Below are 14,255 nucleotides of genomic sequence, written 5' to 3' on the forward strand. Positions count from 1 at the left end.
AACAAATCCATTGATGGATTGATTGTCTGCTTTTGCCTGTCTCAAATAAAAGCAATACTGACAAATGATGTCTGCATTTGACTGGAAAGAACTAGTATTTCCTTTCTCAGTTAGAAATATTTAAAAAATAACTGACACATATGCGTTCAGATACGTATCTAGCACATTAAAGGAGAAAAAATGGCTGGCTTTAACCAGGGATTGTGGGAAACACAGATTAGAGTATGTTACCCTGGGTATGGAAGAAAAACAGGAAGGCCTGACATTGCCATTTGCACAAGCATTCTGTTGATAAAAATAACTAACTTTTTGAAGAAGCCCTTTTTTCTAACACCATAGAGCAAGCTTCATCCAAAACATCTTCAAGGAAAACCACCTCTCCTTTTCGTGTCTTCATCCCTTGAACTCTCCCAAATGGCACATGCTGGCACCTACATCAAAGACAGATGGGGTCAGACACTGCAGTCATCCCATCTCTTCCCATCTTTTACCAACTCATAGCTCAATGATACCCCAGCCCTGATTCACTGTGCCCCAGCCTTCCAATCCTGGAAAGAATCACCTCACGCTTACAGCATTTGTCTGTGCAGACAAATACTGTAAATAAGTTCAGCCCCGGAGTGAGGCTTTTGAACGCATTAGCACCGGGACTTACAGGCACATTCTCAGGACACTATACTCAAGTACAGAATCCCCTTTAAAAACAAACAAACCTGAAGAGCACTCAAAACCATACCCCTCATTTTGTGCAGCACTAGGTTAACAGGAGAAGGGCTGCATATTCACAAAGCACTGTTCACATCCATGAGACGAAGATTTCTTGTGCGGCTCAGTGGGTGCAGAGGAAGGAGCCATTTCTAGTGGGGCCTTGCACAATGAATAAACTGCCTATCCTTGCATTCAGAAGACTGGCTTGTCAAAAATTGGTTTCCTTTCCAAGTTAAAAAAAAAAAAAAAGCTATCCTAGTCCTGTTTTGTTTAAAAGAAGATACCTACCTTTCCATCCATTCATAACCCAATAGTTTCAGTATCTGGAACATTTGTTGAAAATGAGGGGTCTGGCTTTTATCTGTCTTGGAGGAAGAAAAATAATACACTCAAGAAACAGTCATTAAACATACTAGTGTCAAGAGAGATAACACCTGCGTTTGTCATATCCAAGGGAGGGGCGGGGGATATGACATGAAAAGTGGACTCGTTTCACATATCAGAGAGCAATTTTCTAAAACAACCTTTGAAAAATCACTGATATGCAAGATCAGTGCTGAAAAACATCCAATATTCAAAGACTATCCAACATAGGAAGCTGCCTTATACCAAGTCAGATCCTTGGTCCATCTAGCTCAGTATTGTCTACTGTGACAGGCAGTGGTTCTTCAAGGTTTCAGGCAGGAGTCTTTCCCAGCCCGACCTAGAGATATGGGGAATGAATCTGGGGCCTTTTGCATGCCAAACAGATGCTCTGCCACTGAAATGTGGCAACTCTAAAAAATAAAACACACCTTAGAATGGCATAAGTGCCACCTGTTGGAACTGCAAAAGCCAACGTTCAGAGTTAGTTGAGTTTGTATTTGTTCATAGGTTATAATAAAATACAAAATATATATCACCACACAAATATGATGCATTATAAAAATCAATGGTCAGCATCTAGACTAATCCTATGTTTTCAGCTATCCCCTCTTCCCTCTGCAGTCACCTGTGTCTTGAAATGATTTCCTCGAGGGTCCCCCTAACCTTCATGGGCACAGTTTCGTGAGACATAGGCAGCTGCAGAGGGAAGCAGGAATCAATGAAAATTGTACCTTTCCTTGTGCAATGGAATACCCTGACACATCAACGCAGGTTTAGTCTGGCTGTTGGCCATCCATCATAACACACTCTACTACACATCTGGCTAAAAATGTTTGGAGTGCAGAAGCAGCACTAAGGCACAGATATAATTCTTTCAACTACATTCCCGTTTCTACTCCATTAGCAAGAAAGTAAAAGAGTTCCACATGAAAAACTGAACCATTTAGGCATCAGGCCAAACCACAATAAAGAAGCTTAAACATGGTCTGGTATAAAGTCTGAATCCATAGTTATTACAGAAGCTGTAAGGGGATCCTGAATTACTTACCACATATATCATAGTGTCAGGATTATATTTATTCATTCGGTCTATAGCAGCAGCAAGATCTCTAGAAAAGAAATATTGAAAAAGATATTTGGACTACTGCCAAAATGAAATGTAAATTCATCACTTGAAATAGCTGCTATAAATCCTCCTGCAATTATGATTAGCCACCAGTAAATGTTCTGTCATGTTCTACATGACAGAGATTCTGGTCTATAAAAGAGGCTAGAAGTATTAAAATATAAGAGCTGCTGCTAAGAGAAAAATACCTACCTTGTTAAGTAGAGTGAGGTGCCATCACTACGCATTACAGTACATGGGTCTCCTTTTTCAGAAAGGTAAACAATTCCTGTTCCTTCCCTTAAAAAGGTGAAGAAAAGGCACTGAAGAAATAATTTGTGACAAACAGCTGAGTATTCATTTTTAAAAATACCAATTTTGACAGCCACACTTGTTTGTCAGTAAAAATATGTAATAAATCCTTTGAAACCCAGACACCTTAGGAAATAGGGTTGTTCAGTGACTGACATGCAGACTAAGTTACTCAATAGTACTACACAGGAGTTACTCTAAGGACAGGGCCACCCTTCCATGAGGCAAGGTAGGCAGCAGGTTATTGGGTAAGGTTGCTATCTTCCCCAGATTTCTGGGTATTTACCAGATTTTAAACATGTTCCCCAGCACCCAGTTAGACCATTACCTTGCCTGGATTACCAGGTTTCATTAAAAAAAAAAAAAAAAAAAGCTAAGTTCTAGCCCTTGTAGAAGCAGAGTTAAGGAGCAAAACATGCCGTCACTATTCTGTTCAACCACTGGACTTAGAGAAAGGCAGGTGAAGCACAGGAGGCTGGCTGGGAGAGGTTTACACAATAAATAACCCCCCCCCCCGAATGTTGGCTTTGTTTTTTGTCAGTAGGGGATCTCTATAGGATAGGCGAGAGGATAGCTTGATTTTTATGTAAATCATTGCGTATCTTAGTATTGTAATGTTTAAGGTTTGTAGCTTTATAGTGCAATCCATTCTGTGCATACCTACTTAGAAGTAAATACCATTGGTTTCAATCAGATTTTCTCCCAAGTAAGTGTGTATAGGATTGCAGCTCAATGTATTTGTTGTTCTGTTGCTGCCATTAATATCGCAAACTTAGTTCAGTTTTTCCCCTTAAAGATATTATTTTGGTTTTGTGCTTTTAAAAAAAATATTGTTGGTAAGATATGCAGGGCAAATACAAATCAACTGGACAGTGGATCAGTTAAGTTGTAAACTGCTCAGAGATGTAAGTTTTGGGCGGTATAGAAAGATTTTAAATAAATAAATAAAGTAGGTTGCACCAATTTGCCTAATATGCAAATTATTTGCAAGCTAATTTGCATAACATGCAAATTAGGGTAGCCAGATTTGAAGAGCTTGAATATGGCAACTCTATTATTGGGGCAGCAGTAAGGTGGCAAAATGCCCTTCTCTCTCTCTCTCTCTTTTAAAAGAAGAGTGGGGGGTGGGTGCACACAAGGAATGTGGTATTTGGCACCCAGAGGCCTTAAGATGCCACTGCTAATGGACTGCCTTGGAGTAATTCAGCCTGGATGTCAGTCACTCTTCACAAACAGCGTCAAGCACTCACTTTCTCCAGCCAGGTCCTTGTACCGCAAGCTCACTCAGCATCGATATTAGCATTCCCCCATTACCACCTGCCGACAGATCCCCAGCACTAAGAGATTATAGATCACCACCTAATGAAGACCCAGAGTATCCATGGTCTCCCTCTGCTCAAAGATCCCAAGGGAATGCTCCGTGAAGGACTCCATCAACTTACAGGGAAACCTTGCTATTCGCAGAACCACCACCTGTGGGTTTTTTGTATCCACGGGTGTTTAAATTGACATCCGTTTTCATTGTCTGCAGATACGAAAGGGTTACGACCCATGTATCCGCAGTTCCTAGAGGGCCGGAAGTGACCACAGAGGTCACTTCCAGCTACCATTCTGTTTACAGGAGCCGTTTTGTGGCTCATTTCTTTCTTCTTTTTTTTTAAGAGAAATTTGATTTTCTGTGTGATTTGTGGGGGGCGCATTTTGAGCTTTTGTGGGCATTCCTGGGCACATGCAGACCCCACAGAGCACAATACAGTAAGCAATTTCATGTTTTTAGCTGGGTTTTTTAGCATTTCCCCTTCACTCTGGAACCTAACCCCACATTTCCAATTGGCATAATGCCCCGTTACTCATGGTAGTAATAAGGTTTGCCTGTATTTATTTTCTGGGCAGACTAGCCAGACAGCAAAGGTAGCATATGAGGAGGTGGATTGTTTACTATTTCTTTCAGACCTTTGGGGTTCATAAGTCTGAGGTGCTATTTACTTACATGGTAGAAGTATTCATAATACAAGCTTAGTTATCCAAAACAGTTGAAAAATCCAAAGCCAGCGTGGTGTAGTGGTTAGAGTGCTGGACTAGGACCAGGGAGACCCGTGTTCAAATCCCCATTCAGCCATGATACTAGCTGGGTGACTCTGGGCCAGTCACTTCTCTCTCAGCCTAGCCTACTTCACAGGGTTGTTGTGAAAGAGAAACTTAAATATGTAGTACACCGCTCTGGGCTCCTTGGAGTAAGAGCGGGATATAAATGTAATAAAATAATAATAATAATAATAAATAAAGCAGACAAGAGAGAATACTTGATAATGAAGTGTTATCAACACAACACTACTCATAGTACAATATGGGAGCTCAACCATTTTAGGAAAAGTGATAATGGAATATGGTTCAAAAGCTATACAGTAAGCCAAACAATCTGTTCATACTCAGTTTTTTTAAGGAATCCTTTTCGGTCCAACATCTTTAGAACTTCCTGACACTTCTCTTGATAGAATGATTCTCCAGAATATTCATCAAAGCACACTCCCAGACGCTGAAAGGTTGCACCAAGATAAGAGGAAATCAATGTTATGGCGAGGCAAATGCTACTCTGTTTCTTTCAGGGTCTGCATCACACAGGGGACTCTGAATGAAGCCAGGCAAGGTGGACATGTGAAAACAGCATTTTTATCTAGGTATATTTTATAAAAGAAAGAGAAGAGGTTCATTAGATTTAATCTGTTTCCATATGGAACATTTCACTCTCTGGTACTGGGATGCTGTGGTAATCTGCCAGATCAGATTTTCAGTGTGGATACTGTTATTCCACAGTGGACAATCCCTGAGACCACAAATTTCCCTTTGTGCCAGGTTAAAAAAACCAAAAGATGGCTGGATGTGCAAACTAAGGGAAGAGGAGAGGGAGCAGTGCAAAATAATGCATAGTGTGGGCGTTTGTTAGAATTGCATGTTTTCTGTACAGCACATGTATGGACGTACATTGGGATGTGTGTTTCCATCCACATTCTGCCCAACTGCTTTTTTCAGGGGGGGGGGATCCACTTATGCAGAAATTCTTCTAAAAAGCAAGGACGTCCAAGATACTCCATGGATAGCCAAGAGTTTGGGGAGGCAAAGTAGAAAACTATACAAGTAAGGGAAAAGTTTCTCACATCCCTCTTCAACTCTTATTGTATAGTACATATGCTGGTAACCTCCAGGCTGGATTACTGCAATGCGCTTTATGTGGGGCTGCCTTTGTATGTAGTCTGGAAACTGCAGTTGGTCCAGAATGCAGCGGCCAGGCGGGTCTCTGGGTCATCTAGAAGAGACCATATTACTCCTGTGTTGAAAGAACTACGCTGGCTGCCGTTAAGTTTCCGAGCAAAATACAAGGTGCTGGTTATTCCCTATAAAGCCCTAAACAGCTTAGGTATTTAAGATAACGTCTTCTTCACCATGAGCCCCATTGCATGTTAAGATCATTGGAGAGGTTTGTCTGCAGTTGCTACCAACTCACCTGGCGGCTACTCAGGAATGGGCCTTCTCCTTGGCTGCTCGTGGACTTTGGAATACACTCCCTGTTGAAATAAGAGCCTCCCCATCTCTGGAACCTTTTAAAAAGGCACTCAAGACATACTTAAGGCACTCAAGACATACTTGCCCAGAGATGCAAGTTTTGGGCAATATAGAAATTTGTTAGATAAATAAAAGCATGCTAGTCTACCCTGAACATTTTCCTCTGTTAACAAAGCTAAAATTCTTATCTACAGTCAAATTAGCTTTCCTTATAACTGTAAATGATCATGTATCATTTTATCTGAACTAAATTATCTATAGGTTGCAATATCAAGTTTCCTCTTCTTACTCATCTATTCTCTATATATGTATAATTATCTAAGGCATACCCATGGCTAACCCTGTGCGTGGCAGCTCTTGCAAGAGTCCGCAAGCAGAAGCACCTGATTGGGCAGTGCGGATTCCATATGCAGATAGGGAGGAGGAGCCTGTGATGGTTAAGGTCAGTTGGAATACAACTGTTACTGGTCGGAAGATGTTCTTGATTGTAGAGGAGAGGAATCTATCTATCTATGTAAAGATAGTGGGCAGGGGTCTGCAAAGAGAGAGGTCATGAGGGAGTAAAGAGCCCCTTCAGGAGAAGGAGGCTGCCATTGTGTGAATTAGATGAGGAAATACAATCTTTTAACTCAGGAAGGGAAAGAGAGAGAAAGGAAGAAAAAAAGAAAGCAGGGCAAGAAAGACAGAGGGGAAGACTGAGTGGAGGAGAGAGAAAGAAGGGAAGGGAAGAGAGGAGGAAGGAAGGGCAAGGGATGGGCCCAAGGCTGTCAGCAGCCTGAGGAGAACGAGTGGCCATGGTGGCAGTGACGGCAGCAAAGAAGGGTCCAGTCAACCACTGCTGCTGTTTGGGGATACCAAGGCCACTGGTGGAGGGAGGCAAGCAGGCATGGGACAGGCCCGGGGCTGTCAGTGGCCTGAAGGTAACGAGCGGCCATGGCGAAAGCGAGGAAGGGCCCAGTCAACCACGGCTGCTGCTCCTGTGGGGAGGAGCAGGAGTGGGGCTTGGGTGAGGGATAGGGGCTTCAGCTTGGCCAATAAGCACCAGCAGTGCTGCAGCCATGACCAAGAAGGGTGAGGGAGATGGAGTGAAGGGATGGTGGAGTGACCAAGAGGGGTGAGGGGGATGGAAGCAACCGGATGGAGGAGGAGGAGCAGCAGGAGTGCAGCTCAGGTGAGGGTGGAAAGATCTCTGAGGTGAGGGGGGCTGTGGCAGGGGGTGAGGGGAGCTATCAAGTACTAGCGTGCAGATGCTCTGCATGAGTTAATTATCTCTTGGGACTGCAGTGTCACATAAATGTAAGGCTCACATTTTGAAATGCTAGTGGGGTTTATGGCAAAGGCACATCTCATTCAGAATTTCAAAAATGTCAAGCTTTGCATATATTACTAATACACAGGTACAGATCTGCTTTGTCACTTATTAGTCATGTGCATAAGAGAGAGAATTGCTTTTTGTGAGAATCATTGTCACCTGAATACAAGCAATGGTTTATGATAATTGAGCGAAAGGATCAAAGTCTGCACCTTGTATATCTGGACATATTCTTCAATGCTAACATCTCTAAAATGCTGCCACAATGACACTTCTTGTTCTTCACGTGCCTCTAGTTTCCTAAAGAAATCTTGTGCCAGCTTTTTGATATTTTCATCTTCTGCTGATGCTTTGTTGACCTGTACATAGACCTAATATACAAGACCAATGAAAAGACCAATTAGTATCAGTTAACTTCAGTCGGTATGATGAGCTAAGTGCCCCCTCCCCATCAAGAAAGAAGAAAGAGCCATAGCTCAGTGACTGAGGACATCCCTTGCATGCAGAAAGTCCCAAGTTCAACCCAAGAATCTCCAGCTAAACAGCTCTCAGACAGCAAGACTTGGAAAAAACTCTGCCTTAGACCATGGAGAGCCATTTCCAGTCAGAGTAAACAATACTGGGCTAGAGAGATTAATGGTTTGATTCAGAATAAGAAAGCTTCAAATGTTCAAGATAAAGGGTTTCATTTAAAGTAGCATGAGTGTGAGGAAGCTCAAGAAAGCAGACTTTCACTTAAATGAAAAGCAGAAGGTTTTTCTGAGAAGATGACTTTTCTTTCCCTTAATCAAGATAAAAAGCAGTTTCATGACGTGCCCATTTCAACAAATCACGTAACAAAAGTTGAATGTGGTTGCATATAAGACTCTGAATATTGGTCCTTATAAAAACAGATTCCACACCCTCCTTCAGTGCTGGGAGGAGAGATATCTGACCTTCATTCTATGCACTGTAAGTAACATTTTCTGCCTTTACACAGGCACAAAATCTGACAAATTTTCCTAAATCTAACAGAGATTAAAAGGTACAAATAATGTGAGAAAGTTTATTCTATGAATAGAAATAGCAGTGATTCTAGCAATTCCTCTCTTTTTTTAAGCACCATGAAAGCCTTCCATTTGGGTCAAAGACTGATGGAATAAAAGTCCAGAGAAACTTTAAGGAAGTGCTTTAAGGCTTTATGGTTTCAAGAACAATAGTCACTCACAGTATACAAACATATTAGTTTGAAAGAGCTTCATTAAAACAATTTAATTAAACATTAACGTACCTCAAAGAGATGCTGTAAAGGATTAGATTTCAGCTTTTCTTCAGAGCCAAACCATTGGAAGCCAGCTCCCAACAAACCTAGAAAAAGAAACTATTTAATAGTCAATACAATTGTTGTTACAAAAAAATAAGAAAAGAAAGAAAGAGAAAGACTAGCATGAATTGCATATTGATAACAGTCCTTTTTGCAAGAAAAGTTGATTTAAAACAGAGATGTGTGTTTTCCAGACATTCTTCTTCCTCATTTGCATCAAATTTGCAAATTTTCCTGATGCCCGAAATAGAGTGTGATTGTGGTCTGATTTAGCATAAGTTGACCTATTTAACAGAAAAACACTGCCCCTGTGGGTCTGGTCAGGTGGAGGATATTAATCATTAGGTATTCTATTGCCCTTGGTAAAAGTCAATCTGATATAATACTTTAAGACAGATTAACTTTAGGTGTTCCGTTACGGAATGTTTGATATTTCTTTTGGCAGATTTATTCTCCTATGCCACCCAGCAGGTTGCTATTTTCGCCTTCTTATCCATGAAAACAAGGGAAAACATTTATCAGTAGTAGGCCCTGTCCTAAATAATAATTTCTGTTTCTTTAGGATGTCTATCTTGTGGTATATGGTGATTGTGATATGTACTTTTCCATATATATATATATATATATATATATATATATATATATATATATATATATATATATATATGAATGAGAGAAACCTGTGGTTACAACAATAAATATCTGACTGACAAATAGAAACACTCCACCATGTTACCCTCCTGTTTACCAATCAAATCAAGTGTGTGAGATTACTGCCTCACACACTTCCTAGGGATAATCACCCGAAAAACCTTAATTACAACTTCCAACTCACCAAGCTTATCTTACATTGTATTGGCATCCATTCACTGGGACTGAGAAAGTTAACAGGGCGGAGGACTTCACACAGTCTTAAGAGTGAGGCAACTAATGTCCAAGGAGGGAAATTCAGAGCAAGGAAATATGCAGGAGGAACAATCCAGGAGGAAGCAAGGCAGGGGCATTCTTAGAAACTAGATCATCAGTAAAGCACCTGACTAGCAGAGCCTATGTTCTGAATTTCCCTCCTTGGACATTACAGTTGCCTCACTCTTAAGACTGTGTGAAGTCCTCTGCCCTGTTAGCTTTCTCAGGAGAACCATCCAATATTCTCCCCATAAAAAGACTCAACAGGTCAGATCATAGTTGACCGAGTGAAATGAAGCTCCTGTAAGAGACCTTTCCCCACCCCTTCTCCCACAGGAGACTCCTGCAAATGCTATCCTGAGGAGTAGGGACCTGCAGGAAGAAGGTGGGATGGGGCACGGGGGAACCCCTGGAAACCAGGTGGAAGCACCTTCGGCAATACAGATTTTTTATGCAATGCCTACTTTTTTATGCAAAGTCTACTTTCGTACACCTGAAATAATCACTGGCACTCACAAAAAGCATATTTTAAAAATATGTAAGGAGGCTCACCAGTTCAAAATATGAGAAATCCAGACAGACTATAGCATAAGAGGAAGAGAGGGGGGAGAAACATACCAAATTGCATGCCCCAATCTCCAAGGTAATTTATTCTTGTAACTTGATGCCCAATTGCTTCATTGAGATTTGCTATGAAATTTCCTGAAAATAAAACACAATAATTATTGATCCCAGCAGTAAGCTTCTTCCAAATACTTTACACAATCTTCATTTCAGTTTTTTACATTTTTATGTAACCCAAACTCCTATTCATTCTCCATTATATCTAACAAACAGAAGTGTCCTATGAAGTGTTTTCTGATGAAGTCCTAAAGAACTAGATCTTCAAGAAAGATAATTCTTTATTTGTGTGTGTGTGTGTGTGTGTGTGTGTGTGTGTGTGGCTGTGTGTACACTGAAGATTAAAACTCTTCATTTTCATCAAGTTCTATTTATCCAAAAAGTACAATGACTTAATAACTCCAATCCTTTGTGAAGCATTCTCTTATCCCCAACTTAGAAACAAGTAAATGGCCACAAGAATGTTATTACTCATTTATTATATTTATATACTGCTCAGCTGACCGGAATCTTCGAACTGGTTTACGAAAAGATTAAGCAACAAGGTATCAAGGGTGGGAGGAAAGACACTGTATCTGTTGCTCACATGCAGCTGAAACTCAATATCACAAGAAATAAATAGGACAAATGGGAAAGGAGTGTTAGCACTCATCCTAACAGGGTGGGATGACCCTAACTTCTATTCTAACAGGGTGGGCTACAACAGTCAGATAAATAGCATTACTACATATAACAGATCCAATGCAGTTCTCTCTTTCTGGAATGCTTCATACTAGAATTGGCCTACATACCACACAGTAACTGTGGATTATTTCTGCACTGCCTGCACTGCTGTGGGCACTTAAAACAAAAGTTGCAGAACAGCACTACTGCACAAATGCAGAAAAACTGCACAAACACAGTTATGTGACACTATGGCCATTATTTCTAATTTTGTGTTAAATGCCTGCAGGAGTATAAGCAGTGCAGAAATCATCCATGGGACACTGCATGGTATGTGGGCAAGTGTGTCTAAGCATATATTTCAAATACACAATGCTTGACTGTTCCTAGAGCTTTCTTTTTGTGATATTTGCACTGGCTGTTGAGATATTCAAGCCAGCTATGAATGCATACATTACAGTTAGAAGGCTTTGTAGAACCTTCATATACCACCTAGAGATATACATATCAGGTGGTAAATAAATATGATAAATAAATAAAATAAATATAGCGCACCATCAGGAAAAGACAGACTTAAAAGACTTAAAACTGAAATTGAATCCGGATAAGACGGAGGTACTGTTGGTCAGTAGGAGAGCCAATCGGGATGAGGAGATTTTACCGGTTCTGGATGGGGTTGCACTCCCCTTGAAGGAGCAAGTACGCAGCTTGGGGGTACTACTGGACCCGGCTCTGCTTTTGGAAGCTCAGGTGGAGGCGGTGGCCAGGGGTGTCTTTGCACGGCTTCGGCTGGTGCGCCAGCTGCGTCCCTTTCTCGAGAAGGCAGATCTGGCCACGGTTACCCATGCCTTAGTCACGTCGCGGCTGGATTACTGTAACGCGCTCTACGTGGGGCTGCCCTTGAAGAATATCCGGAAACTGCAGCTAGTGCAAAACGCGGCAGCGAGGGTTTTATCCGGAGCTGCCCGTTGGGAACATATCACCCCCATTTTGAAAGAGCTGCACTGGCTGCCGGTTCGTTTCTGGGTCCAATTCAAGGTGCTGGTTTTGACCTTTAAAGCCCTAAACGGTTTGGGCCCGGGGTATTTGAGGGACCGCCTGCTCCCAAGGGTTGCTGCCCACTTGACAAGGACATCTGAGGGGGCCCTGCTCCGGGTGCCGACAATGAGGGAGGCCCGGCTGTCGTGCACTCGGGACAGGGCCTTCTCTGTTGCTGCCCCCAGACTCTGGAATGCTCTCCCAGTGGCCATTCGTTCCTCGGACTCCATCACGGCTTTTAGAAAGCTTTTAAAGACTTGGCTTTTTACCCAGGCTTTTACATGATCGTTTTCTACTGCGGCTTCTCTGTGTTTTTATTTGTTGTATTGTTTTTATGCCTGTTTTTATATGTTTTTATACTTTTAACATGATGTTTTTATTGTCTTTTTACTGTATGTTTTTAACTTTTGTAAACCGCCTTGGGGTTATCTTTTTAACGAAAGGCAGTATATAAATGCAAAAATAAATAAAAATAAATAAAAATAAATAAAAAGACAGAAAAGTCCTATCTTTGTGTGCAACTGGCCTTATCCTATCCTCCCATTACCAGATACAGTGTTCAATACATTTTTTTACTGCAGCTACTTCCTATAATTCACATCCCACTACACTGAGACTGCCTCGGAAATAGCCTGGCTCCTGACTGAGGTGTCACCATCCTGTATGTTATGAGGCAAGACAAGAGAACAAGGAAGCACAGGAGGAAGGCTCTGGCTTGTCGAACCTCAGAACAATTTCCAGAAAGCAGAATTGAGAAACAGAAGAGGAAGTGCAGAGGATGGAAGCCTTTCAGTCCAAAACCTATCGGCACCACCAATCCCATGTTGAACTTTCCATTTGGGTAATTACTAGCTGACCACTCCTCAGTTATTCTACAAAGCTGTTAGTAGCTTAACCAGTTGGAGAGTGATTGTCTATTTAACACTTTTAGTCCTGCTGTTTTAGTGTGCATTTCTTACTTCTAAATTTTTTGGGGGATGTCTTGTTTGAAATTGACTGTCAGCTGCCTTGGATGTTTTGGAAAGGTGGGTCATAAATCCTGAAAAGAAAGAAATATTTTTGGGCCCACTTTGCAGGCGGCTTAAGACGTTATTTCATTATGCCTGCTCTTCCCCCAATAAACTCACAGCAACTTACATGTGGTTCTCAGATGGTATTCCATTCCAGTAACTTACAAGGTCAACCCTGCTTAGTTTTAACAGTAGAATAGTGTCATGTGCCTTTAGCCCACTGTTGGGGCCTATTATTGATGTTTTGGAAAGTCATAAACCCATTGTTGGGGCCTATAATGGCATTGATATCTAAACCCCAAACCATCAGAAACAGGGGGATAAAAAACAGCCCCTACAAGCAGGTCAGTCATTTGTACTAGCCTCAAGATCGTCACCATTCTGGAATTTCTTTCTTTTTAAGAAACAGTACTTTTGTTATAACTTACCTATTATTGTAGAACGCAAATGTCCCACATGAAACTTCTTTGCAATGTTGGGTGAACTGCAACACATATCAACAGTTAAGAACTTGCTTATTTCCCTCTCATCCAAAGGCGGCACACATGCACAGAGTTATCAAACTGCCATCTCCCAAACAAAAGGGTGTTTATGTTCACCTCATGAAATTAAAAGTATAAAGAAAAACATAATGGACACACTAACCCATGAAAATAATTTAACGTAACAAAAAAACAGAACATTTCAAAAAATCATAAGGCTGTGGTTTATGAGGCTATGTAAGATATATTTTTATGAAATTGTGTTGCTGTTTATGTTATTGCTTGTAAGCTGCCCTGAGTCCTACGGGAGTAGGGAGACATATAAATCTAATAAATAAAATAAAATAAAATAAAATAAGAGCTGGAAGAGACCAATAATCAATCAAACCTAACCACCTGCTCTGAGACAGAAAACAAACTAAAAATCAATCTCTAGGCACAAGCACAGGGAAGTCAATCTGTGGAAAGGTTCTCACAGAGCACTCAGGTGACTTGCAGATAACTTGAGCCAAACCACACACTGTAGGGGAAAGAAAAACCCCCAATCAATTTAATCCCATCAAAGTCAATGGATCTATGTTGGTTTATAGCCAAAGACATCCGCATACCAGACTGCAGGCTGAAACATGAAACATCGAAGCCAATTTAGTAAAGTGCTTCAAAATAGCTAAGCCTATGAACTCACCTAAACTCAACTAGAATCTTTCTTTTTGGCAACTTTGAGAAAAGTTCACTTCTTATTCCATACTGTGAGCCATCTTCAAACACGTGCTGCAACACTGTCTTAGGAAGCAAGAAAGAATATACAGAGAAAAGTATTTGTTAACCATAAAGAGCCATTCTGGAACAAGTTAATGCCTATCAGTCT

General features: G+C 41.1%; 1 protein-coding gene across 5 annotated transcripts in view; it reads right to left on the reverse strand.

Annotated features, from left to right (window-relative positions):
* Nucleotides 1–14,255, reverse strand: part of RARS2 (arginyl-tRNA synthetase 2, mitochondrial) — a 31,351-nt gene that overhangs the window by 10,259 nt on the left and 6,837 nt on the right. For all 5 annotated transcript variants that reach the window (XR_008314235.1, XM_053287297.1, XM_053287295.1 and 2 more), the window contains 10 exons: nt 14,073–14,170; nt 13,334–13,389; nt 10,192–10,275; nt 8,635–8,711; nt 7,577–7,735; nt 4,921–5,027; nt 2,393–2,479; nt 2,123–2,183; nt 997–1,073; nt 307–431 (listed from right to left, as the gene is read on the reverse strand). Coding sequence is in view for 4 of the 5 variants with exons in the window: in XM_053287297.1 (XP_053143272.1) it covers nt 307–431; nt 997–1,073; nt 2,123–2,183; nt 2,393–2,479; nt 4,921–5,027; nt 7,577–7,735; nt 8,635–8,711; nt 10,192–10,275; nt 13,334–13,389; nt 14,073–14,170 (931 nt within the window). In the remaining variant the exon portion in view is untranslated. The remainder of the gene's footprint in view (nt 1–306; nt 432–996; nt 1,074–2,122; nt 2,184–2,392; nt 2,480–4,920; nt 5,028–7,576; nt 7,736–8,634; nt 8,712–10,191; nt 10,276–13,333; nt 13,390–14,072; nt 14,171–14,255) is intronic.

Source organism: Hemicordylus capensis, chromosome 1 (assembly GCF_027244095.1).
Source record: "Hemicordylus capensis ecotype Gifberg chromosome 1, rHemCap1.1.pri, whole genome shotgun sequence".
In the NCBI taxonomy this organism is placed as follows: domain Eukaryota; kingdom Metazoa; phylum Chordata; class Lepidosauria; order Squamata; family Cordylidae; genus Hemicordylus; species Hemicordylus capensis.